General features: G+C 40.3%; 2 protein-coding genes across 5 annotated transcripts in view; one reads left to right on the top strand and one right to left on the bottom strand.

The window, feature by feature from the left end:
- The window catches only part of pgs1 (phosphatidylglycerophosphate synthase 1), a 46,206-nt gene extending 37,123 nt beyond the window's left edge, over positions 1-9,083 (top strand). Inside the window, exons 9-11 of the mRNA XM_005749679.1 lie at positions 866-1,014; positions 1,113-1,233; positions 8,552-9,083. Of these exons, the coding sequence (XP_005749736.1) occupies positions 866-1,014; positions 1,113-1,232 (269 nt within the window). The 3' untranslated portion in view covers position 1,233; positions 8,552-9,083. The remainder of the gene's footprint in view (positions 1-865; positions 1,015-1,112; positions 1,234-8,551) is intronic.
- Positions 9,084-10,899: 1,816 nt separating this feature from the next.
- Positions 10,900-26,997, bottom strand: part of LOC102202365 (cytohesin-1-like) — a 23,070-nt gene continuing 6,972 nt past the window's right edge. For 2 of the 4 annotated variants that reach the window (XM_005749675.2, XM_005749677.2), the window contains exons 2-12: positions 24,210-24,292; positions 19,959-20,023; positions 17,894-17,960; positions 17,264-17,382; positions 16,671-16,864; positions 15,542-15,690; positions 14,432-14,543; positions 13,792-13,868; positions 13,624-13,695; positions 12,641-12,795; positions 10,900-12,549 (exon numbers count right to left, since the gene is read on the bottom strand). In XM_005749675.2, coding sequence (XP_005749732.1) covers positions 12,471-12,549; positions 12,641-12,795; positions 13,624-13,695; positions 13,792-13,868; positions 14,432-14,543; positions 15,542-15,690; positions 16,671-16,864; positions 17,264-17,382; positions 17,894-17,960; positions 19,959-20,023; positions 24,210-24,292 — 1,172 coding nt within the window. In that variant the 3' untranslated portion in view covers positions 10,900-12,470. Of the gene's footprint in view, positions 12,550-12,640; positions 12,796-13,358; positions 13,696-13,791; positions 13,871-14,430; positions 14,544-15,541; positions 15,691-16,670; positions 16,865-17,263; positions 17,383-17,893; positions 17,961-19,958; positions 20,024-24,209; positions 24,293-26,997 lie in introns of those variants that run through there. The other 2 variants (XM_013915067.1, XM_013915066.1) reach the window with 2 other exon arrangements.

Here is a 26,997-nt window from a genome sequence, read left to right as displayed (position 1 = left end):
CACACACACACACACACACACACACACACACACACACACACACACACACACACACATCTGCTAATTAGTGCTTGAGTGACGCAATATTAGAATTTCAAATCATTATTATTTGTTTTTAGATGGGCTGTACATCAATGCAGGCCCTATTTATCTGTTAAATCCATGAAACCTGATTCATTCCGGTGCTGAAATTGGACAGGAACTGCAGTTGAAGGGTTAGCCTCACTTTTATTAGTCCCGAAAAAGGAGCAAACTTAACATCCTGAAGAGATCCTTCCACTTTTTTTCATTGTTATAAAAGGACAGATCAAGTGGATCTCAAATGTTTGATTGCATTATGAGAACATGCCAGAGTTTGGACTTCATTCAGCCTGTTTTTCTCCTTTTATTTTCCACTAATATGTCCAAAATAAATGTATTTATCCCTTGACAAATGGAAACAACTGTTCAGTATGATTGCAATTTTTTTTCTTTTCCCCCCTCACATGCAAAAAAATACTCGCAGATCAACATCTGATGAGATTTTGCGAGTTGAGCCAGGACTGGACGTCTAGATGAGCTGTATTTGTCTCAGTGAAAATGATAAAACACATTACTCTCGCTGTTCTGCCTCCTCTGCTGTTCTTCTTGTGGTCGCAGCGGTATGTAGCGTGAGAGACGAGGACTTGTACAGTCACTGTGTTGTAGCCTCGGGACGAGGATGCACACTCACTCTCTCTCATATTTTAGGGTTTTGGATCTGCTCTGGGGATTTCTGCATGTGCTTCCTTTTAGTTGTGGTTTAGGCCGGCAGAAATCTCTGCTGGAAACGGCTCTCTGAAGCATTACCTCCTCGCTGGCTCACTCCTTTTCTCCTCTCTCACAGGTCTGTGGTATTACCTCCAGGGGCAGGATCGGCCTTGCCTCACTCTAATTGGCTCCCCTAATTTCGGTTACCGCTCGGTTCACCGTGACCTGGAGGCCCAGATTGCCATAGTAACGGAGAATGAGGAGCTGCAGAGCCAGCTGCAGGAGGTCGGCTCTTTATTTTCCACAAACCACAGCCAGACATGATGATGAATGAATGTGTAAGTCTGCGTAACTGAACGAACACCTGCGTTTTAAACTCCCAGGAGCAGGAGATGTTGTACCGGCGCTCCACTGAAGTGTCCACCTCTACGTTCGAGCGGCCCGACCGCCACGTTAAACTGTGGGTGAAACTGGTCACGCCACTCATCAAGAACTTCTTCTGAGGTGCAGCCACACATGTGCACAACTCACTACACATGAAAACTCATTAAAATTTAGTTTTGAGTTCATTAAAAGGATGATTTCACTTTATTGCAGCTTATTTTCATTTTTGTAGGAGACAAAAAGAGTCCAATTTGGCTGTGAGAGAACCGGGTAGTAAAATATAAATAATAAAAATTTATTGTGGGTGTTAGTCAATATCAAGGAGAGTACTCATGAAAACACATGTTGCTGTCCTTGAAGCCCTTTGTGGGCCAAAAGAAAGTAAGAAAAGGGGCTATTGTGCTCCACAACACTCTTTTAGGATTGACTATTTTTAGGCCTCTCCAAAAGGTTTTTGTAATATGTCACAAAAATCTGCTGTATTAGAGTCATACGGCTAATTATTTTGGGGTTTCTCACTACTCTCTATAAACTTGTTTGCTGTTTTTTGCTGGTGGAGGCCAAAAATGGAGCTAAAAGAGAGAGAATACTGGACTTAAATTCAGCATTTATAGAGGAAGTTGGCTCCGAATGACTCATCTGAAAGTTCAGATTGTCAAATAAAAGCTTTTAGAAGCTGATAATTTTATACAAACCGTAAACATTAAAGTGGGCAATCTAGTATATTGATCGAAACCACAATCTGTAGTGGTGAAAAAGGTAAGCAAAGCTGTCGATTTACTGGGCGATCTACGCTCCTGCCCCTCGCCTGTGGCCACGAGCTCTGGGCAGTGACTGAAAGAGTGAAACTGCTCTGAGGGGTTGGTGAGCCTTAGAGGTTGAAGAGCAAAGACTAAGATGGCTTTAGGGAACCTCCTAGATGATGTGCTTACAGCATGTCCTACCATCAGGAGGCCCTGGGGCAGACATGCTGGAGAGAGTATATCTCTCCTGGCTTGGGAACGCTGTTGTGTCCCCCTGGAATACCTGGAGTAGGTAGCCAGGGAGAAGGAGGTCTGCATGTCTCTGCTTGGACTGATTCCTCTGTGACATGGATACACGGAAGGAAGGAAGATGATGTTGAAGACTTTGAAATAAACCTCTGTAAATGTTAGAGCTTCAAGCAGATCACTTGATGCGTGATGCTCTACTTCTGGCCTGCGTGACAAATTAACCCTGTCACAGGTTAATGTCACAGGTTGCTTCCTGATCCCTGACCACAGACCTGTAATGTCAGGCCTGAGACCTCTCACTGAGCCTGCAGAGGAAAGCTGCAGCAGCTGAGATGGGCTCTAATGTAACTTCCTGTTCCTGAACGACTTCAAACGCATTCTTCTTGAAGACTCGCTGGAAAAAAACCTCCGTATTGCAAACTTTCATTTTGAAAAAAAAAAAGTCCTCAGGCAAAACGAGTTGAGTGTTATCTAAACGGTCATGCTTACACCCTGTCTGGTTGGCTAACTGCTTTTTTTTGTTGTTGTTTTGATGAGTTAACAGAGGTTATTAGATCTGTGTGCCTCGTTAACTAGCAGCGCACCTCGACCTTGACTTCATGCTGTCATCTGCAATAACAGCGATTACCAAAGCTCATTTTGAGCCTCATATATTTTTCTGCGCGGAGACTAAAGTCTTACATAATCCATATGGCGTCAGTTATAATACATTTGCACACTGGCAAATGCAAGTATTAAATATGATGATGTTTTTGGGCGATGCATCTAGTTTCCTAAAACGTTTTTACTTTTTTTGCCCACAGTAATTGTTTGTTTTATGTGACAAACTCAAAGATATTTAGCTCACCGTCTTTTCTAACAGAACAGAGGAGGTGTTTGCATTTGAGGAATGGGGAAGCGGAAAGGATGACTTTGTTTGCCTGAAAAAATGACGGTTAAGTACTAAAATATACAAACTTTTGGAACATATGCAAAAATTCAACATCAGTATCATCGGGTTATTAAAGACAACAGAATATTTCCTCGTAGCTGATTTACTTTCTACACCATCTCCAGTATTTTTATTTAGTTTGTCTGCAAATAAAGAGTAGACAAAATATAGCCCCAAACATTATTTACAGACACACACACACAGAGTAAAACAGGCTGCGGCTTCTTCGAAATGCCTGCAGTCATTGCGGTGAGTCCCAAATCGCAGGTCCCGTCCTCGCCTTCCCAGCAGCCCAAATCACCAACGTGAGAGCAGGGACAGCGTGTCGGCTGATTCACCGCTGAGTGAGTCATCGTGGTGTTATGGTGATGATTTGATACTGAGGTCTGGGTAACCGTGAATCCTGTCAGGACAGGCGAGAGGTGAACTCTCTTAAGGTTCAGCAGCTCAAAAAAACCCTGAGTGAACAGGCTGCTTCTGCTTAGCAGAAACATTCAGGGGGACGGTTAAAGTTGTGGTCGCATCATAAACTGAAGATCAGCCAGGAGGGAAGCCTGTCAAGATTGCAGCTAAAGATTGATGGAAAGACGGTCAGCATTTTTTTCTTTTCTCTTTTGGTGGTGGTTTCTGAGAACAGGAAGTGTTGCAGACTGGATACTGACGGTAAATGGGTGGTGTCTTATCACTACCTGAATAGAGTTGTGAAAAAAAAAATGCTGATTGATGTGCTGCCAGAGGGAAATGGACTAAAATAGGTCATCTTTCATTCTCAAACAATGATGTGTGTAAGAGTGTATTCAGGCCTATTGTTGGAGAAACAGTGGAGAGGGAAAAAATAGAAAAAAAAGTTGTATGTCCTCGAGTTACCGACTCTGTGACGCACGCTCAGGTCTGCGAGACTCATCAATGACTCCAGGCTCAAAGTTGGCCTCAACTCTTACATCATATTTAGATAAGAGAAAAGACTCACTGGTGTCTGTGAGCTAAAAATGCAAACAGCTGTGCGATTTGATCCTAATCTCTGTGAATAAGTCTGAGCCACTTCAAGAAAGAAAAAGCTCTCACACGCACATTAAAACTCACACTTTTTGCAGATTTGACATCTGCTATATGTCAGCTGTTTCAAACATCAGCCTCGAGCTATTCAGGCCTCTTTTCCTGTGAAGGCCCAACACTGTGAATGCCGCCTTGAAGAAACTTCCTTTAAAACAAAATAAACATCTTAAGAATGAGTTCTGATTGAGCGTCAGCAAAAATCTGACATACCTTTTTTCTTTAGAAGTATTCAAACTGTGAGGCTGGCCGTGCTCTTTACTTTTATTTGTCAGTAAAAGTAAGCAATGAATGGATCCTGATATTAGTAGTTTTGTGTTTAGCCTGTGTCCCGTGAATCTCATTCTTCTGTAGTTGCAAAAAAAAAGAGAAAAAGTAAAGTACTTAAACCACAAAATTACAGGATTCCTGATTAAAATATACACAGCAGACCCTGAAAGTGAAATAATGGAGTCAAATTTAACGTAGTTGCTTTTTTTTAGGTGTTTAAATTTGAGATTAATCATTTAATCTATACATTTATGCAAGCTGGTACGGGTCAGTGCTATTGCAGTGGTTTCGAAAGGTAGTTGGCAGGCAACGCCATCATTTATATCACAGTTTTCTTTTTCTGGATCTAAATCAGGTTTTATTGTTGTGAAATTGCAACGATTTAATGGTTTTGTAGGGTCATATAGGTTCATAAATGCTAAAAATGGCTCATACAGTATTAGCCATTCGACAGGTGTTGCCTGGCAACGTGATTACACAATAATATTTGATATAGATAAGAACCTTCAGGAGCCTAAGATGTAACTGTCATCAGAGATTCATGCTTTCTAGTAAGATATTAGTAATAATTATTATTTAAGTGCAGTAATGCTGCATTTAGACCTCAAACAACCAGTATTAAAAACAATAGATGGCATTGCAGAGTGACCATTATGTAAAAATATTAAAATAGAAATGAATAAATGAAAAATCTGTTAAACATAAGAGCCATGAAAATACACCGCCTTGCATGTTTTTAATCCTGTAAAATTTTAAATTAATTTCTCATTTTTTAAAACTGGGATGTTAAATTAATAGTAAGTAAACAAAATAAAAAAGCTTAAATATCAGTTTGTGTATTATTTTACATACATCAGATTTTTCTGGAAAAAAACAAAACAAAAACAAATCCCACCGATGATGTTGAGGAAAAAAGTGTGTAACAGGGTTAATAGGTTAACTAACCCTACGTGAAGGGAATAAATATGTGAAATATTCCAGCAGGCCCACCTTCTGTCAAACCTTTGTTTCACAGTTTGAAAGCATAGCTGGGGGGAGCTGGATCTGGAAGTCTGGTAATGTTTGACCTTGTGATCGTGTATCTGTAATTATTACAGAATTAACATGTGACTGAAATAAAAGCAGAAAGCCAGGCGTTTGGAAGACACTCTACACAACCCCACTGCAGTCTTCGTGATAACAAGTGTACAACTTCTTTGTTAGAAATCATCACAGCTACAAATGTTTATTAAACTGCTGCTGAAAATAGTCTCCAACATGTTCACTATTTACTCCTCCAGATTCAGGAGAATCAGGCAAGCTGTTTTCCACACTCTTCCTTTTCTCAACAAGTTGCACGAAGAAGGATCAGATCTGTTCACACAGCTGAAAACACTTAGTTTTCACAGATTAGGCCGCCGACGGGTTAAAGACCGCGTCCTGTCCTTGCGTGCACCTACGACGTGTAGGTCCCTGAGCTCAGGAAGCTCAAGGCGACTCTGCATGTGATGAAAGCTGTGTGCTGTCAGGCATTTGTTGAAAGCTGTTTCACTACCTCATCAGGCCATGATATGCGACTTCAGTCAACAGGAAGGCTGTGATGATTTATTCTATGTTTGCATTTGAGAAATACATTTACGCATGAGTGCTCTATATCATTATTATTAAAGGTGAAGCACGTGCTGAGCATACGGGCTGCTGGCATACGTGAAGCTCCTCTGTCAGAGCCTTTGTTCCTTAATGGGATCACACGGCTCTGTTCCTGAAGCAAAGCAGCCTCAGTGACCCCAGCTACACATTCACCTTCAGGTCCAGGAAACCAGATTCATCATATTTACTGATTTGAAATATAAAAGTGCTGTTTTTAAAAAAAAAAATGTTTTCTTTAAAAATACATTCTGGGTTTTTTATTTAATTTTTTTAAACTTTTTTCTTTGAATTTCAGGCAGACAATAAATAACCTGTTTAGATCAGTTTGTTCGCGCTCGCTCCTGTTTTGTATCCATCTGGCATTGTGATCTGTGCACTTGTACTGCTTATCGCCTCCTTTTTTTCCTGACAGAGGAAAAAACAAAACGCAGCCCTGCAACAATGGCTGTGCCTTTTAAAAAGTTCTTATCAGCAGCGCAGGCTGTCTATTGTTGGAAATTAGTGACAACAAGCTGGAGCCTCTCCAAACCACATGGGGTTAAAACGCAGCTGATGTCCACACAGCATCACCCACTCTAACCCAGCGTGACGGATTGAGAAGGTCTCCTCTGCCCTCTAGTGGTGAAACTGAGATTTCCCCAATGCAGTGAACTTGCCCCACCGTGACCTTTTTATATAAAGTAGTCCCAGACCTTTTTACAGCCAAGACACTACAAGACATTTTCCAAGTTAATTTTATTTAGTCAGAGAAATACGACACAAAAACAACCAGAAATATGAACTTTTAAAGCTAAGGAAATGTAAACCATCAAAATCAGTTTGAACCTGAACTTCTGCCAGGTAATCGTCTTAAATTCATGTAATCACACCAACTTGTTAAGATAAAAAAAACCCCAACAACATATAAATGTATAGTGATCAGATTCTATTAAATTTAACATTTGAAATTGCACTGACAAAATTATATGGAAAAGTCTATGGAAGAGTCCAGGAAAGGACACAGCAAAGCTTCCACCCTGAACATATAAAATGTAACACTGCACAAGGGCTCCAAAGTTTGTGCTTTGTGATGGACATTAACCAACTCATGTAAGCACTGAGAAGATGCATATGTGAATTAATTTCACCGTAATTATCAGACATAAAAGTAGAAGCAACAGGTCTCTTTGTGCCTTAAAGGAAAAGCAAAAAACATGTTTTTTTTTAAGCAGCTGATGAATGCAAATCAAATATACAAATCGAATTTGTATATTTGTTTATAAATGTGAGGTTATGTAACCAAACCTCATATTCCTGTTACTAAAATGCTGAAAATGCCAAAGGTCTTGTTGTTTTGTTGGAAATGATGTAAATATTAAAACAAAGGTGAGTTTAAGATGGATAAAAGTGGAGGCTCTGCTCTTTCTGCGGATCAGGTTTTTATTATCATGGAATTAAAACAATGTCATTTTTTTAAAGGTAATATAGGTTCTGAAATGCTAAAAATGGGTCATATTAGCCCTTTGATAGTTGGTTGCCATGCAGCGTGATCACATAATACCATATGATATAGATAAGTAATGTACCTGTGAGCCATTTGGTTGCTCAGTGCTCATGCAGTCAAACAGATATATTAATAATAATAATTATCATTTTAGTACAGTAATGCTGCTTTTGTAGGTCAAAGTGCTTAAACATATAAAACAGTCAATATAAAAAAAAAAGTCTAACAGTAGATCACTGCTAAAGACTAGTCAGCAGTCCCCTGGAAACATGCACTTTGTTTGCATGTGAGTAGTTGCTGGGTGAAATCAAGTGCAGAGGATGCTGCACCAAAAACCTGCTTGTGGTTGCTTTGCATGCTGGCAGGTTGCCCCTAGTTTGCTTTCAAGATGCCAACTTGTTTACAAATCCTCACTACCTGCATGAAAGACAGAAACTGAAAAAAGTGTGTTTCAAACCAGAAACGGAGCATTCAGAGTAAAAGTTTGACGTCCCTGTGATAAAACATTTCATCGCGGGGATGTCAAACTAATTTTACATCACAGGCCACAAACAGCCCACTCTGAGCTTATGTGGGCTGGACTCCAGTTTCTGTCACTGTGAACAAGTTTAACTACACATTTAATCTCTGAGATATCTTAATATAAGATAAAGAAGCGCAATTTTAACCAGTGTGTCTCGGGTTTTCTACACGATAAAGAAATGCTGGCGTAGAAAACTGTCAGCGTGAGTTTGGGCTTAAACCGTAAGGAATAAATTAACACAGGCTCATTTAGCCTGTGTTAATACTGCTGTTAACATGTATTGATGCCAGCTAGCAGGTGTTATTATTGCTCCATATTTTCTAATGTTTTATTCCAGCTTAATAAGAGTCTTTTAGGATTTTAGAAAAACCTTCAGGTTGTCTTCAAGGACAGAAATCATTTAGAAAACAAACAAAAATGGTGATAATGAGGAAGACCTCGGCAGTGCTGCCAGACTCTCAGCCTTCACATCATGTCCTTTATGATAACCACAAACCACAACTAAAAATCACTCGGGAATCAGCAGATTGAGCTTTTTTTTTTTTTTTTTCCCGCAGGTGGCAGACAGTCCATTCTGGACATGAATTGAAGGTGGAGGTCGGCCAGCTCCTGTGGAAGAAGCACACTCTGGATGACCTTCAGCACGCTGGGAGCCGGCGTCCTCTGTGTGTCATAGGAAGTGACTGAAACACATGCACACACACAGCAGCACATGTATGTGGCGGACTCGGGAGGTAAATCCTGTTTGTTAAAGCTCTGGATCCACCTTCACACCGTTACACTCTTTATGTATTAACACATGACGTCATAGCACTGTGGGACTCTGGTTTTGTAGTGTTATTAACTACAAGCATAAAAAAAACACAAACATACTTCTGTTAACATACATACACGTCCACAGGTATGTGTTGCATGCATGGAGAAAAAAAGCAGGCACTTCATGTGTGAACGTCTCTGATCAGATGAAGGTTGTTTGGTGACGACCCCTCGATGAGCCTTTGACGCTGTGTTTACAGCTCTGCCTGCAGTAAAGTTGACTGTACAGTCTGTGTTATTGTTGTAAATTAAAGAGTGAATGTGTGGTGAGTTTTTAAAGTGTCCTCAAGCGTTTGATTTTTCTGATTGAGCTCGAGTTCAGCGATTCGTGTGGAAAAGCTTTAAACGAGAGATGAAACAAAGCTGACGTGAAAGGTTTCCTGAGGTTTGGTGTCTATTAGCTCTTTGTTTTGGTTTTTCTGCTCGACGACCACTCCTGCTGGTTTTTTACATGTTAAATATAAAAAAATGTTTTCTGAAGCTGCTCTGTTTGCTTTTGTTGTGTTCCTTATTCTTTGTGTGTTTTCAGTCTTTTTTTTAATCTTTTGTTTTATTTGTTGAATCCTATTCATCACTTCATTAAATTAACAATTCAGCCTCGTTTCATTAGTTGTTTCTTTTTAAATGTAAAGATTTTAAAATTTTAGTCTAAATAACAAAAAACAAAACCAAAGCATCCTTTGTGATTCTAAAAGAAAAACTGAATAGAAAATAGAAATCTATTTGACTTTAAAGTCAAATTATTTTGGGAATGACTGACCTTGACAGACAGCTTCAGTGAGGCCAATGCGGAAATGCATTTTTTCTAATGGCCACCAGGGGCCGACTTCTCTGGTTGCAAAAACAAATATGCTTGTATAAAAGTTTACAAGAAAACCTCAAATTCTCACTTGAATACTTTCCTGATGTGTTTTTGATCTTAGTTTCAAGTCATTATACAACATGAAGCTATTTTTGTAAAATAATCCCAATAAAATTAAAAAGGTTTAAGCAATAAGCCTCCATCTTTCCTGGTTCCTCCACTAAGATCTGGCTTCAGTTTGGAACCATTTCAGCCTCTTGCAGCTTCAGGTACCTCAACCCTGTGGTGTGTTTTCCACTGCATTCAGATCAATCACTTTCGAGTTTCCTTCTTTTTTATGATGTCCCTTTGTTTTGCTTTGTGACGACAGCTCACACTGTAAAGCTCTGACAGCTGTCATAAAAATTAGTTTGTAACCACTTGGAGAAAAAAAACCTATCATGAATTTTGGAATTATGTGGGTGTTTGACCACAAATCGGCCATCAAGTATGATTCAAATGTTGACTAATCGTCACTAGTGAACACTGCGTGAGCCACTCTTGCCAGTTGAGAAGAACACAGCGAGATCGACTCGTACTAATATTTTGCGGAGTGCGACACATGTCTGATTAGTCTGCCTTCTGTCACAGCTCTAACACGTACTACTTCAGCCGTACCTTTCGCTGGAAGGGGAATTTCCCAGGTCTGCTTCAGTGCTCGTGCTTTCATCTCCTTGATATGCGCTGTGGTTTTCCAGAGTAATCAGGTCACATCAACATTAGCAGGATGTGGGGAAACTTTACAGAAGATAACGTAGTTTACTGACAGCTCTGCTAGAATGACTGGCTGCTTCATGAGTTACATTAGATAAAGGTGAGATAAGTGCTTAAATGAATGAGAACAGAGTATTGAAACCTGTGTTCGGTAGCTGGCGGCATGCTTTAGATTGAGGTCAAGTGGGACAGGGAGCACTGGAATTAAACCCATACAAAAGTTCATTAAAAAAAAAAGGTTATACAAGATAAAAGGCCGGCTGTGTTTAGTTTATTGCAGCTGTTTGGCAGGATGAGGTTACAGGTGACTGCAGAGGCCACCATGTCCTGCATTAATGACTGTCTAGGTTGCATCAGGACACGTTAGTGTTTACACTACAGAAGAAATGCGGTCGAACAACCTCAGAAGGTGCTTAGAGAAAACTAATCGGAACCATTCTCACTTCATTTTAAATCAAACTTATTCATTACAAATGAACAATAAAACAACTTCAGTAAAATAATGAAGTCAAACAGGAGCAGAAGATTCTTTGCAAACTTTTATTGAGACAAAAACAATAAATTACAAGAAATGTGGATAAATAAATATTTGACTATTTCTGTTTTACCTTCCTTTTCATGGACAGAAGATCAACAGTAGTAACAAAACGGGGCAGGGGGGGAAATGTATGGCAACAAACTAAACGCTGCTCAGAGTCTCGACTGAGTCCTGAGCTGAATCTTCGTCAGCTTCAGAAAAGTCAGAATCTCAGATTCTGCTGCTGTGCAGCTTTCACGAGGAGTCGTTTATTTTATCTCAAACTTTTCCGTCCAGAGGAGTGCACTATGAAGCAGACACATTTCAACACAACTCCAGTCTGCTACAGCTGTGATTAACTTTACTTATTTCTATTAATAGTATTACTGTTTATTTCCTTTGCCACGTCATCATATGAATTCTTATTTTATGAGGGTCAGGACTGCTGTCCTGCAGCATGAATGTCTTGGGTTTTCTCCAGGTGTGCACGTTAGGTTAACAGGTGCCTGTAGATGTGAGTGTAATTAGAATGGCGATGTGTATTTTTTTATATGATGGTGAAGAACAATCACGTTTTCTATTTCTGTTATTTTTATTGGCATAATTTTAATATACTTACCAAGGGTCAATAGGTACTGTATTAACAATACTAAATACTAAAAAATATACTAATACTAAAAAAACAAAAACTCCTTACAATGATTTAGGAGCGATCTGGTGACAGTCCATTTCCAGCTTGATGGTGGACCACACCACAGGACAGAAGTGATAACTTCTTGCTGGTTTCCAGATCAGATTTACGTTTTGGATTTGCAGCTAGGAAAACTGCAGAGACAAGCAGGAGCAATGAAACGTATTGTTGGCATCGTTGATTTGAGCGCCTTGAAGCGACTGTTGTGATTTGCCGCTATGTAAATAAAATTGAATTGAATTTGATTGAAGTCACTGTAAACACACAGCTGTTTTTGAGCAGGTTTTCCTGTACTTCCTTATGTGTTGTTAGTTTGTCACTGGGCTGCTTTTTGCTGTTGATTTTAAACCAAAACTCTGAACAACAACAACAAAACAACTTCAGGCTCGCTACCTCGCTAACTCATTAACTTCGCTTCGTAGTTCACTCCTCTGGAGACGTGAACTGACAACATTTCCCGCGCTCTCTCTGTTTTCAGCAGCTGTAGGGACTTGCTGTACTCAAGCAGACCAAACACTGATTGTGCGAAAAGGCTCAGAGGTCATTCAAATGCTTGTCAACAGTCCTTACAGCAGGTTTCAAGATGAGCGGGAGAGCTAACCGGAGGGCAGCGCAGCATCGTTACAGTACTGCAGCAGCAGGACTCTAAAATGGTGACGTTTCAGCAAACAAAAGAGCGGTCTCTGTCTGAATAACATTAGCTGCAGATGGGAAATAAAGTGTCAGCAGGAGGTCAGACCTGTAAAGAAGGGAGCGCTGGTTCTGAAGGTGTGTCTGTTGAAAAGGGGACAAAAGACAAGCCGCTTTAAGAGGTGAATCCTCCGCCAGGTTCAGGTCTGCAGCGGGAATGTCAGGTCCACCTGAAACAGGCCTGCGGTTGTTTTATCCTCAGCAGCTCTACAGCCCCTTCAGGGAGGAGACCTTCTTCTTCCGAGCAGCTAACATCTCATAGAACGGGTCTTTGCTGATGGCAGCCCTGCAGAGAGAAGGACAGCAGTTCCACTTTTTCTTCATCGTCATCATTAGTTTGACCCTCTGCAGGGAGAGAAAACAAAACTGAAACTCACTTGATGCTTTTGATCCATTCGTCCTTCTCCTCCGCAGTTGGGGCGGAGATTCTGTAGAAAGTGTGGTTTCCCTCGACGACGCGGCCGTCTGCCTCCGTCTTGCAGGCCTTGATCACCTGATCTTTGTGGTTGGGGATGAACAGCTCGAAGCAGTTCTGAGAGAGATCATGGTTGAGGCAGGAAGGCGAGTAAACAAGTTACATGTGTGATCGGTTGTTTTCGCTCTGTACTGAACGTGTTCAACGCTGTAATATAAACTTTATATAAACTTTATATAAACTGTTGCTCCATCAGCAGGTTGAGGGTGCACTGATTCTAGGTGGACGGTCACGTGTTCATTGTTCATTTGCTGGAGTTATCGTTGGGTATGTTGTGGGTTTTTTAATGCTTTTTCAGGCTTGCACCTGTGTAGTATATGTACTTTTTTTTAAAACCCTATTTTTGGATAAAGTCATCAAATATTTGAAGCCAGTGGAAAAAGTGGCTAAATCTCTGGCTCCTCCAGGTACGACTTTAGGCTTCCTCCAAAATTAAAAATACTTGACGACCACAAGAGCGACCCCGTTCTCGTTCTCAAGTTGTCACATTCACAAACTTGGCTGCCCATGCTGAAGATTATAACCTTTAGTTTTTAATTATGCGTCCATAATAATCATGGGAGTAACTAAGGAAAACATGCAAAATAAGGACTAGTATCACAAGAAAATCAAAGTCATCATTACTTTGGAGACATGGTTACACGGTTTATTTTTGCTTTGCTTTTTGAAATCCTTTGTAAGCTGCTTTCAGCAGCTCCCTTATTAACAGAGGGTCGCCACAGCGGTTAGCTCTGCATGTTTGATTTGGCAGATTTATGTGGGATGCTGTTCCTGACGCAAACCCAAAGAGATTTGTGTCCCCTCCTGTTTTTGCCATCTTTTTCTGATCTCTGAGACTTTGATCTCTTCAATCACAGGACAAAAACAAAGAGAGCAGCGGTTTACCGGCTTCTTTGAGTCCTCGACTTCTCTGATGCTTAGATTTTCCAGTGGAATAATCCCTCTGGGTTCTTTGTCCTTTTAAACAGCAGAAAGGAAAAAAAAAATAGTTCAGGCTGTCCACAGTTACATCCAGTAATCATTTATTTTCACAGTGAAACAAGAAGTACTCACAGTGGTGTATTCAAAGTAGTAGAGACAGTTATCAGTGAGAATAAACCAGCGCCGCTTCCAGGTCTTCACTCTTCCACCTGAGGATGGATTAAAGGTGAGTTATGACATCAGTAAACTGAATGCTGATGTTGACGGCGACACTCTGAAGCACACTGATGACACAATTCAGCAGGTTAAGTAAAGCCTACTGACTGCAACAGCTGAGGTTAAAACGTGAGTCAGTGGGCAGTTCAAGGAGTCCAGCAGTTAGAGGCAGATGTGAAGCGCTAATACCTTCACATCAGGACATGATAGCGAAAAGCAGCAGGTGAACCGGATGTAAAAACTAATTATCACAGTAAAACTGTGATGGGCAGGTGAATGCACACAGCCAGTGGCAGGACAGAAATGACGGGGTGGTGGGCAGGGGCAGCTCAGAAAGCAAAGCGGTGCATTAAAGCTGGCGAGTGTGAGGATACATACCTCCTGAAGTCAAAACCATGAAACACAAACAGACAAGAAGAGTGTCAACAGGAGAGTAAAACATTTCACTCAACTTTGATTAATGTTTCAATAAAAAGATCTCTCGTCGTCTCGTTAAAGCCGCTGTTACATATCTGGTCCACTAGAGGGACGACCTGTTTGGAGAAACTGAACATACCGAGTTTGAGCAGCCACCCTTCTCTGTCGGGGTTGAAGAAGGTGTGTGTGAGGTCATTCCCATCATCCTCTGGGATCTTAAAAGGTTCGTTCTTGATGCTGTCGTACAGGTTCTGCATAGATGGTGACATCATTTAGATCATGCGGGTAGCTACTATTTATCCTTACCTTTATCTTAACTTCTACTTATTTACAACACAAACATTTATCAGCAAATTTCAACTCTGGGGTTATGATTTATCAAAATAAACTTAAGTAAAAACAACAAATACACTCAGAGAATACAACAGAATAATGTGTTGGCTACTTCAGCCAGCTATGAAATAAATAGAAATGGTGTTTACACGGGTGAAACTGTTGCATAATAACTTATTAAAAAAAACTCAAACACAGGAACATTTTCAAAGTGTATCATTTATACATTTTAGACATGTTCACTTGAGCCTTTGCCAGGAATTTCAAAAAGCTGAAACCACAAGCTGAACCCCCACTTTACTCCTTTAAAAAAGCAGTTTCTTGGTAAATAATTTTTAGTCATTGAGACACCCATTTATGATTAACAGCCTGAGATGTTTTAAAAATAATTGGAATTGAGCTTTTCTGCATTATTTGTTGGAATGTGTTGTAATGAGGGACTTTTACGTGCTGTCTGGACCGTTCAGTTTGAATACACTGACATTTTTGAGAAACCTTCTTCTCATCTCTACCACAGAACAGAAAAATGAAGCATCTCTAGCTCATTCTTCGTTTGTGGTTTCTCCTCAGACTTTTGGCTCCATTTGTGGTTGAATGTAAGGTGCTAATGTTACACTGATCAGGAATGTAACTTCAATATGACGCTTGGCTTGCAAAACCACAAGGTCACAAACAACAGCTGCAAGTACCTATTATCATATCATGTGTCACGGTTATAATCATAACAATCACAGCTACAGTCATCGGACAGCCGGTGCTTTCCAAGTTGTTTAAATGTCCACCAGAAACTCCACAGGGCATTCATATTTCCACACACATGGACCATCAGATGTGCTGTTCTGTCTGAATTCACAGGGCCTGAACACATAGTGAGTATATCACACAGGGTGCTGTGGACTTCCTGAACTTCACTCACCCTGAGCAGGTCCTCCGGTAGGTCTCCTCCATCATTGATTCCTCTGTTCATTGCTGTGAATTTCTGAACAGAGGGTTTGTCCTTCACGTTGGGGTTGTGTAGACTGGTGTTCAACATGATCACGGCGAACGACAACACGTAACAGGTATCTGCAAACAGACACAGTGTGTGTTTGTATGTTTTCTGAGTCAGGCTGTTAGAAAGACCACAGTGAGTTTAAACGATTAACTGAAAACCACTGAGGTGCTGCTATACCTTTGTGTAGAGTGTTAGTTAAAAGAAATTACATTCCCAGACAACTACAGTCATAGTTGGTTGTATGTATTTGTTCACTATCAGGTCCATCCAGTGCAGACATAGAACACAGTGTGCTAATTATCAAATAACACCTTACGTACAAGCCGCATGCTATACTTTTCCAAAAACCTGTGTGCTCTGTCCAGTAAGCAGCACAACCTTCACCTATTTGCACATTCCTCATATTACCCATGTCAGGAAGCAGAAGGGAAGATCCTCGTGTCTGCAAGTCAAGATATCTTTGAACAAGATGGTGAACTACAAATTTCCCCCAGTGCATCAGTATGAGACTGTGTGTGATGTGTAAAAACTGTGTGGTGAGTAGGTGAATGTGGCTGAGTGCTCACTAAGAGTAAGAAAGCAAGAACTCTAGAAGTTCCTGAGCTAAAGAGAAGCGAAGATAAGTTAACAACAAACAAACAAACAGGTAAATCTTTATATTAAAGTTAGTTTAATATGCAGGTCCTGGCCTAAAATGATGACATTAAAATTATTGTAACTTTTGCTTTGCTTCGTATTTTAGTTATGTTTCTGTGAGTATTAGATAATACATTTGGATCAACTCGGTCGTTTAAAATGTGCTGAATAAATAAAGGTGACTTGATTTAAACGAAAAACGGAAATGCGCATTAAACTAAATATAAATCATTACTGGTGTGTTTTCCTGCTCAGTGGCAAATTGTAGAGCCCTACATACAGTGTGTGAATGGAATAAATGCTGTAAAAATGAAAAAAAGATGGAAGAAAAATGGTTTTATTATTGAACAACTTCTTTATTTTCACTCTGTAATATGTAAAAACTGTGACCATAAACCGTTTTTTCCTCACGTACCGATGCTCTGAAACACTCCGGGGTTGCAGTGACAGTATCGCCGAGCAAACGCCTCCATCATGCGGTCGATTTTCTGGGCCTCGCCGGGGAGCCTAAAGCTCCACAGAAACTGCCTGAGAGCCTGAACCAGGTTCAAGTCTGTGAACTCGTGAAGCTCCAGGAAGGCGTGCAGGACCTTGATGTTGAATTCATCTCTGCACGACACACGAAATCCCACACACAAACACACACCCACGTGTGCACGCACACAGGAGTAAACAGAAGAGAAACTGTGTCAGCTCTGTTCAACTCAAGAGAATCAAATTAAAGGATGCTCTTGTTGAACTGCTTATGCACCAAAATCTATATCCAGTATACAGCACAATTTCTCCTGTAACACACAGAAGATGTGGTAGTAATAATAATAATCTGGTTTTTTTTTTTAAACTGGCCTTTTATTACTTATAAGGAATAAACTTTTTAAAGAGGAGTGAAGAATAAAATGTGAGATGGTCTGAACTCCTGCTATTGTCCATGTAGGCTCAAGACTGTCCTTTTTTTGATAGCACATGTCAAAACTGTCTACTGGAAAGGACATCATTAATACTGCTTACCTCTCGCCCAGATAGTCCCCGATGGCGGTTTTGTTAAGCCCCTCCCCCTTATACAGAAACTGGGCAATGTCTTCACTGGTGTTTTTCAGCAGCGAACAGTCGATCAAGAAGCGAATGCCCTGAGGAAGAAAATCAAAACACACACCCCAGAACGAACATCACACACTGAATGAAAACAAGCAGTTCAGAGAAGTTTGTAGTTCATTTTAGTAATTTTGTATGGGGGAATTTTGGTTGTTTTTTTCTTCTTTCTACCCATTCAAGACCAATAATCCATAAAATACAGTATCACCTGGTTGTTCAGGGGTAGCACGTCAAACTGTGGGTGCGAACAACCAGGAGTAAAAAAAGTACACAGAGTACATGGCTTTAATAAAAACAAACAAACAAACAAACAACCAAAACAGAGTCAGGGTGTCACATTTAAAGACCAATCACACTAATGGTGTTTCAGGAAAAGGCTGGAGTTACATTTTAATACATGATGCAAATGCAAAAAACAAGGTTTGTGTATTTTATATCCTTGTCAGCTGAAAGAGGACACTTTTCCTAACCTAAACTAAAACAGACTGATAATCAGTAGCTGAACTCACATGAAAGAAGAAAGCACTGCTGCATAAATGTATTTACCTTCGCAGGATCCATGTTGAACTTTTTTCGGCCCATGGCCATCTGTCTATTCCTTTGCATGTTTTTCCTAAAATAACATTTTAAAAAACATAAACCATTAGTGTGTAAATCATATTTATTCATCACCAGTGAATTTAAATTTTCAATGCCAGCCCAGCTCTCTGTTACAACAGCCTGGCTTTTATCACCTAGAATGGAAAATATTGGATGGATTTTTTTTTTGTTTTCTTAGTCAAAGGAAATGTCTGTTAGACCTGCCTGCGTAGCACCGATGTTCTAAAAACAACCTCAGTAACAGTCATGCTGCCCATGTTGTGCAGAAAGTTATTTCAGCATATATGCAAGTTCACTTCCCGCCTGGGGGCGTCTGTATTCAGTAACGGTCGTAGGCTAGACTCCCCTGTTGGGACCTATGGGATCTTCGATATCGAATATCTTCGATATTGATGCCGAAACATCTAGTAGTTCAGAGTTCCAACATTCGGAAGAAGGGACTGCTCTCATAGCTAGAGACTGATGAGGTACAACGTACATGCTACAGCAAGGGGGAGCCAGGACGACAGGTCAGGGGGGAGATATCATCATCTCCATATGAGATTGGCCCCAAGTGTGATAGAAATTGAGTGTGACAGGAACTGACCTGAAAGACAGGATCATGGTGAAGCTTAAAACCCAGATCCTCCATGAGAGTACATGAAGTACTCTCAGATACAAGATCAAGGGAGGTGCCTAAGCCTTGCTCTTGGAAACTGCCAAGCAAAAACTCACAGCCTTGTGGTCTGCGTCTGGCAGTAGAAAAGAACAAAATGAACATTGCAGACATCGAGGACAGCTACAAGTACCTGGGGATCCCAGGCAAATGGGAACTACTAAGAGGCTGCTAGGAAAGCTGCAACTACTTGCAGAAGGTCCTGAGGAGTCAGCTCAACGGTAAGATCAGGTGATGCCCTGCCCATGACCCTGCGGCACTAATCATGGCAGTACAGGAACAAGCTCTGAGCACAAGATCCATAAAGGCTGGGGTCTATCACACCAGGCAAGACCCCAGGTACAGGCTGTGTAAAGACGCCCCTGAGACAATGCAGCACATAACAGCAGGGTGGAAGATGCTAGCAGTCAGGGCATACATGGAACACCATAACCAAGTAGCTGGCATAGATCCTGTGGGACTTCCAGATACAGACGGACAAAATGGTGGTGGCTAACCAACTAGGCATAGTGGTGGTAGACAAACAGAAGAAGACGGCCATAGTGATAGATGTAGTGATACTGAATGACAGCAACATCAGGAAGAAGGAACACGAGAAGCTGGAGAAGTATCCAGGGCTCAAAGAAGAGCTGGTAAAGATGTATAGGGTGAAGGTAACAGTGGTCCCAGTAGTACTCGGAGCACTAGGTGCAGTGGCTCCCAAGCTAGGCGAGTGGCTCCGGCAGATCCCAGGAACAATATCCAAGATCTCTGTCCAGAAGAGTGCAGTCCTAGGAACAGCTAAGATACTGCGCAGGAGCCTCAAGCTCCCAGACCTCTGGTAGAGGACCTGACAAGCTTGAAGGATAAAGGATGAGAGGGGAATTATATGATAAATATAGAAAAGAAAGACATTTTCCAAACATAACTGCCAGTGTTGTCATGTTTCTTTGTGAAATAAAGCCAAACTTCAGGATGTTCTTCCACCATGATTTCTTTATCTTCTAAGTTTCTAGTGGTCCAGACAAATCCTCTTTATGTTATTGTTATGCAATATGCAGCTCTCAATAAACATGTCAAACTATTTTGACAACAGTTGACTGAAACCAGTTTGTGATTCATATCCTTAGTGAATATCTGCCTTGAATGTCAAAATAAGCAGTCTGAAGACTTTTCATGTCCCACTGGCAACCTTAATTGGGCTTATATTCTGCTAATTATCTGATGGATTAATCAATAATCCCATAAGGCAGTGCTCTAATGGTTGGACAGATTTTTTTGGTCTTTTCTCTGACTAGAAATCCTCCAAAACAAAGGCTGAGGAGAGTGCTGCTGCCTACGCACAAGCACAGAAATGGTAGTTGAGAGATACTTTACCTCTCTTCAGTCAGGCCCAGGTTTTCAATCTCGCTGGTCACCTCTGCTATCTCATCCTTCAGCCTCTGAGTGCAGACAGAAAGAGAAGGGAAAGAAGTGATGAAACAGAAGGGGGAAGGAGAAGGGATCATTATTTTGATTGTTTTTTTTTTGAGTACAGAAGCTGAAGGGAAACAGCAGCAGACATCTACATGTGCCATTTGTGTGATATCTAACCCTTCAGAGGAGCCCTCTGGAGATGCTTTGATCTTGCTGTCACAATGAATTACACATGGTGGTCTGTTCCACCTACATCTCACTGACCAACATCCATACAAGCACTTCCCACTAAAGAGATGACCCACTAAAACCCCTAAAAATGCAGATATGACTCACACACTCGCAGACAGACTCATCATTTTTCTCTGCTGGGTTACATGCAACAGCCACCCTTTAAAAGAAACCTCTCTGGGATCTGTAACACCTGTTCCGGGGTCAGAGCCTACAACCCCTCCTGTCCCCTCTTTCCCCCTTCATACCACTCCCCTCCCCGCTGCTGACCCAAATTTACCAGACTATACCCCCACACCCAATGTCAACATTGGTGGGGAGACAGGAATACGCAGGATCAAAGACTTTTGATTGCCAAGGGTCCTGAGAAGAGAAAGAAATAAAGACACAATAATAACAACAAAAGGCTAAGATAATTACAGAAAATGGACAGAAGCAGATGAATTGGTTCTTAGACATATGAGGTTGTGAAAACAAGGCTACATCACCATCAGCTAAGGTAAATAAGAACTGTGTCCTCTGTCTCCACTACTGGAATATTTCATGGCTCATTACCCATCAGGCCCTGAGGGAAAGACAGGGCGGGGCTTAGTGAAGAGAGACGCTAAACGAGTCGACCTTGATAATAAACTCCATCCATCAGTTTACACAGTGCTGTTGCCTGGAGGCTGTGTGTTTGAGTGTTTCTTTGTGTGTGTTGTGGATGCCCACCACACTGACAGCTCTCTGATATAGATCAGGCTCAAAATATTTTTTTGGCTTACCTTATTAAATCTCAGTTTAAAAGAAAATGTGCCTAATGTCACTTTTGTTTGAGTCATCTCTTGCTGCTGATATCATTCAGCAACTACCAGCAGATACATTTCTCATTCTTCTGTGTGCTTGAGCAGGCCTCATCAAAAACCTTAAAGTATCAAATTCTTCCAGCGGATCACTTCCCTCTCAAAAGTAGAATGGGAGGGCTGAGCCCTCAGCAACCAGGTCCCAGTTTGGGCTAAGAACAGAGACACACTTGCTTGGGTTTGTTTTCAGATTTGGCTTTTTGATAAAGACATGAGATATGCAAAGTGGTTAGGGTTGGTTCAGCTGACCCTGAACCATCCTTTGGTTAGGCTGCTGGAGGCGCAGGCTCTAGGGGGACATCCCATGATGTACTGGGAATTTCTTGACTTCTTTTCACATCCCACGTGTTTATATATTTCAGAACTGTGTATACAGTTTGCATTTTGTCCTTGTCTCTCATCCCGCAAAGTCTTCGTTAAAAAATATGTTGCTAATTTTTATAAATGAGTAAACAGACAAAGCAGGGCATGGTTTCTCAGTCCAATCAAAACTCTATATGTCTGGTTTGAAAAGATGGTGATCGTCAAAATGCTCAGACTTCCAAATGGAACTACACAAACCAATAAAGTACATTACATTGCACTGGCTATGTCCATCTTTTATATACAGTCCATTAGGGTTATGGTGATGGATTCTGATGTCGGTGGTCGACGATAGTGACAACTTGCCAATAAAGCTGATCTTTATGTCATTTTCCCAACAACGCACGATAATCTAAATAATCTTACAAGAGACACAAACTGAAACCAACAAGTTACTCCTGAGTCAAATTCATTGGAGATTAATTTGTTTCAGTTCTAAATGAGTTGCAATGACACTTGCATGTCCAACTTTATGCAAACAAGCATATAAAACTAAAACACTGTTTTAACAAACAATCTGACATATGGAAATGGACGGTGAGTCCTTGTTGTGTGTTGTGTAATTTTATGATTGACTTTTATCCTTCAAGTAGGTTGAATTTACATTAAAGTCACAAGGCCAGCTTTATCCTCTATCTCACATAACAAATTTCTCCACATCAAGCGCTGACACAGGCAGTCCTGCTAATTTATTTAAGCTTGTAGAGGGAACTAAAGCAGGGGGTTAATGTGTCTCTCCAGGCTGAGAGAGCCAGAGGACACATGCATATTAGAGGTACATCCCCCTCAGACAAAGACGATCATCTGTCTTCAGTGTATACAGTAACGCTCTGGTGGTCATAGCCGTATACACCCTACCCTCCAAACACACACACACCTCCCCAGACACAGTGGTCTAGACTTGGAGGTGAAAAATCTTCTCAAGGACACACAGAGAGAAAATAATTAAAGACAAAGACAAAACAACACAAAGCAGGGTTTGTAACTCCTGTGTCTCTGCTCTGGGAAAAAAAAAGTTTTGAAAAATAAAATGTTCCAGACAACCACAGGGTGCAGAGCAAGGACAAAAACAAAATCCTGTTTCATTGCTGCTCAGTTAAGAAAGCATTTTATCCAGGCAGTAATTAAGACAGAAAACAGAGACAGGATAAAAGAGTAAACATCCACTAGTACTTTCACAGAAGAATGGGAATGTGATTCCCCTATAATTATGAAATGACGTACAGGGACTAGTGGGGCAGGAACTCAAACACTTTACCAAACTAAGTTTCATCATGATTTTTAAAAGACTGTTAATTAATTCAGTGATAGCTGCCAGAGCAATGAATAGAGAGCTAAAAGAAATACTCTTAATGCAGTGTAACATCACTGATAACTGGTTCACATTACTATTAAAACTTAACAACCAGTTTTCCAAAATACTGTGTTGGGAAAAACACATATATATCCATAATTAAGGAAATTATCATTACATTAAATCTAGATTTCCCAACAGGTAAATGTGGGACACAGCTTTTACTCTAGTAAACCAGCTCCCAGTTTGGGTTCAGGGGACAAAGCCTCTCTACCTTTCTGATAAAGCTAATATAAGGGCTGGATAAATGATACCTACTTTATGCTGCTACAGAGCCCATGTTAATGTGGACCTGGATTATTTACAACTCAGTATTTTTATTCTTTGGATTCTAGTGCGGTAACTTGACAGGGTTTACAGTTCAAAATAATCCTCATTCATTTTATAAATAAATGGTACAGGTCCTTGGTTCATCCTCTGTCCAAAACAAGCAGTTTTAGCTCTTCTCCATTTAAACCATTTTTCTGCCGATTGGCTGTCACTTGCAAACAGATGGTTTGAACAACACACTTAAGATCACTAACATCATATAGAATCAAGAGCAAACTCGAAACTGTGCCAAACAAAAACAAATGTTTGACTTTAGACCATGACATTTAAAGTGGTGCAAAATAGATTTGCTTTTTAGCAGACCTCAAGGATCAGATCTTTAAGGGATGCTGAAATGCTGAAAGAAATAAGAGAACTTAATTTCAAACCAACCCTATGTACTTCAAGGGTCAGTAATTCAGTCGGTTTTCATTATGTGAAGGTAGAATTTTGCACAACTTTTTAAAGTTATTAGAGAAAGAAAGCAGCTGATTCGGAGGAGGTCAGGCAGGGACTTTTATCAGGTTTGACTGAATTTTAAAGTCACACCAGCACCACCTGCCCTACTCATCATGAGAGTTAAGAGTTTCTCGACTCTGATTAAATACAAAGCAAGCTGAAAGATAACTATCTAGCTATCAGAACACAAGGAGATGACTTTAAAGGTCAGTCAAATTTAAATCTGGTTTAAGTGTTTTTCAGGGGCGGAGGGGGTTCCATGGACCAATTCCTGAAACCTTTTGATCACATCTTTTTGGCACCAGAATTGGCCCAACCAGTGGAGGTAAACAGGTGCCAACAAAGGATCTGGTTCTGCTGGAAGATTACTCTTCCAACTTTAATAATAATGATTGAAATATTATGGATGGATGCTTAGTAAATGAAATTATATTGGGACAAAGAGTGGTTGAGTTTCTGATGCACATACAAGTGACTTTATTTACATCCATCTGGTCAAGTGGACATACCTATGTGCATCCAGTTCCACAATAAATTAGATTAGATAATTATAAAACAAGACATATTTCAGACTTTCATGCTTTAAACCCCAGATGAGCTCAGCTTGGAAAGGACATCAACTGGCTCGGACAAAGAATGTGAGTGTACTCTTACCTGTATGTCCTGCAGCAGCTCTTGTTTTCTGCGCCGGATGCTCTCCAGCTCCTGACGCTCCTCTGGACTCAGGTCATCAGGCACTGAGGACAGAAGTATACGCAACACTAAATAAGAGACCAAATACTCTCCCTCAGATAGAGAAGAAATACAAATGTGAAAATCCCCTCTGGAATCAAACTGAAATTAAACAAAAACTACAAGAAAACCATACACACAAATGAAGAACAGAGATCTGAAATTCCCTCTGCTCAGGGTCACTATGGCAACACAATCTTTGATCCGTCATATACCCACCACACCACCCCACCACCACCCAAAATTCAGTCCTGAACTAGAGGAAGAAAGAAAACCTCTCTGTCTTATATAAACACACAATCATTTTCATATCTTAGTGACGACATCTCAGTGACATAATGCTTTCCCTAGCTGCTGACCCTAACCATCAAAAATGAATGCCTAACTCTAACCCAAAACTTAACCATAACCTAACTTTAACTTTGACACTAAAACCACATTTTGAGCCTCAAAAATGCCTTCAGACTCATGGGACAGGCAATTTGTCCCCATAAGTATAGTAGCATGCCAATCTTCTGTCCTCACATGTATACACACACGCACTCACTCACGCACACACACACTCTGTTGGTGAGGTTATATTACTGCAGTGGTTGAGAAACTTTTTCTGGCATGTCCCTTTCAGAGGTCAAAAAAGCCCAAGCACCATAGTTGTTACCAGCAAAAGGGAATAAAAAGTGAAATTAAGATCAACATGATAACATCGGTAGTAACTTTGTCCCAAACCCTATTCTTCCTCTGGTCATCCACACAAGTAAAAACAAAAAAATAAAAAAACAATAGTACTATTTGCTATTTACTACAAGATAATAAGAGACTATAGTGTGAATGATTTATCCACATGAGCTCAGTACTTAAATCTCAGCATGTATTTAAATTACAAAAACTGCACCAACACTCACAGCTCCTTGATAATTAATCTTAATAACTGCTGATTCTTGCTTTTAAGGAAGGCCTTGGTGAACTTTAGAGAAAACTCTGCACTGACAGGTATAACAGCAAATTAAAACAGAAAAAGAAACCCTAAATCAAAACAAAAACCAAGTGTGTATTAATAATGTAATTATGAAAGCACAACTATACACAACTAGAGGAAAGAATTTTAATGTTGGTCTGGTTTGATTAATTCTGTGATCACACCTTTCCCAAGGAGCCTTTATGACACTGTGATGAGTCTGTATGATGTATGTGTACTTCCTAAATTTTATAATCTGACACATACAATCCATATCATAATAATAAAAACTGAAACTAATAGAAGACAAAATAAAGTAAAACAATAGATCTATCAGATCAGATTTCATGTACTATCATGAACTTTATAACATGAGCTGAAGGTTTTGTTACTGAAACAGGATGTTTGTTTTTGGTCTATAAAGAAAAGAAAAAAAACAGTCAGACTTCACATACAAACCTCAAAGAAAACATCTGATGACTAACAGTTGGCACATTAGACTTGATATATTAGTGTACCTATCAAAGTTGAATGGTGTTCCTCCTTATGAGAAACACCCCAACCGTACATGAACGAATGTGTACGCTGATAGAAGGGAGGTTCATGTACCCACAGACACCCAATATATCTGCAGAACAACGATAACACAGGAACAGACAAGAGCTGCTGATACACGTACTTGTGGTTTTTCTTAAGAAAGCTTGAGTGGAAAGAAAAGGAAAGAAAAAAAAAGTGTAAAAACAACACATCGGGTTGGCTCAGGACAGGATTTTGTAGGTTCGCTATGATTATAATGTTATCTTTTTTTGACAGAAATCTCAATTTCCTGTTAATTTTGAGCATTGTTTAAACAAAAACTTCCATTTTGATTGAACAAACGAATCCCCAGATAAGAAACCTGGTTGAAAATATATGAACATTTTCATGATTTTCCTCTGGGACTCAGGCTCAGGGACCACAGCACCATTGTGCTGATGTGGAATATTTCTTGTTTCACACATACATATTTGCACACAGCTCACCTCTACATTGTCAACAGTGAATCTTCCTCTTGTCTGTGCTTCACAATAAAACTACTGTATGAAATGCTCTAACCTAAGAAAAAGTGGAAGAAAGGTCACAATTGACGTTGAAAAACAAGCAGCCAGAGAGGACAAATCACGCTGTGCTGCTGCTGTCTGTCGGCCTCATTAGAGAAGTCCTGCTGAGAGATTCAAGTCAACTGTTCACTTCACTTTGCCATTGTGACCATGTTACTGAGTGTCAACCTCTGCAGAAACATTTATCAAATGTTTAACACATAAGGTACTCTAGGCTCGTGTTAGTATGTTTTACAATATAACTAAAATACAAATTGTTAATCAGGGAGTTTTTACAACTTCTTGGAGTCTAAACGTTTTCACAGCCTTTTAGAGGCTGTTGGGATGCCCACCACTTTAAAGACTGGCGTGTGAAGGTTAGCTTTGAAAACCAAACTTGCTTTTTTTCTTATTTTCTGATCGGTGGTAAGGTTGGCTTGAACAGGAAAGGAAGCTAGCTCCCTGCAAAGGTGTACAAGAAACTGATCAAAGAACAAAAAATAGAAACAGTCAGTGGCTGCACTTAACAGCTTCCCTTGTTTTTAATTGCTTGGGCTCCCCTAACTCTGAGGGCTTCTCTATTACAACTTCTGTCCTTTAAACGACAGGACCGAAACAGGCAACAAAATCCAGAAGTAGCCCAGAGACTACTTGTTCCACATATTTTTCACACTGC

The sequence above is a fragment of the Pundamilia nyererei genome, unplaced genomic scaffold (assembly GCF_000239375.1).
Source record: "Pundamilia nyererei isolate P.nyererei 1_Seehausen unplaced genomic scaffold, PunNye1.0 scaffold00253, whole genome shotgun sequence".
NCBI lineage: Eukaryota > Metazoa > Chordata > Actinopteri > Cichliformes > Cichlidae > Pundamilia > Pundamilia nyererei.
Note: the sequence above shows the minus strand (reverse complement) of the source record. Positions and strands in the feature narration are given on the sequence as shown.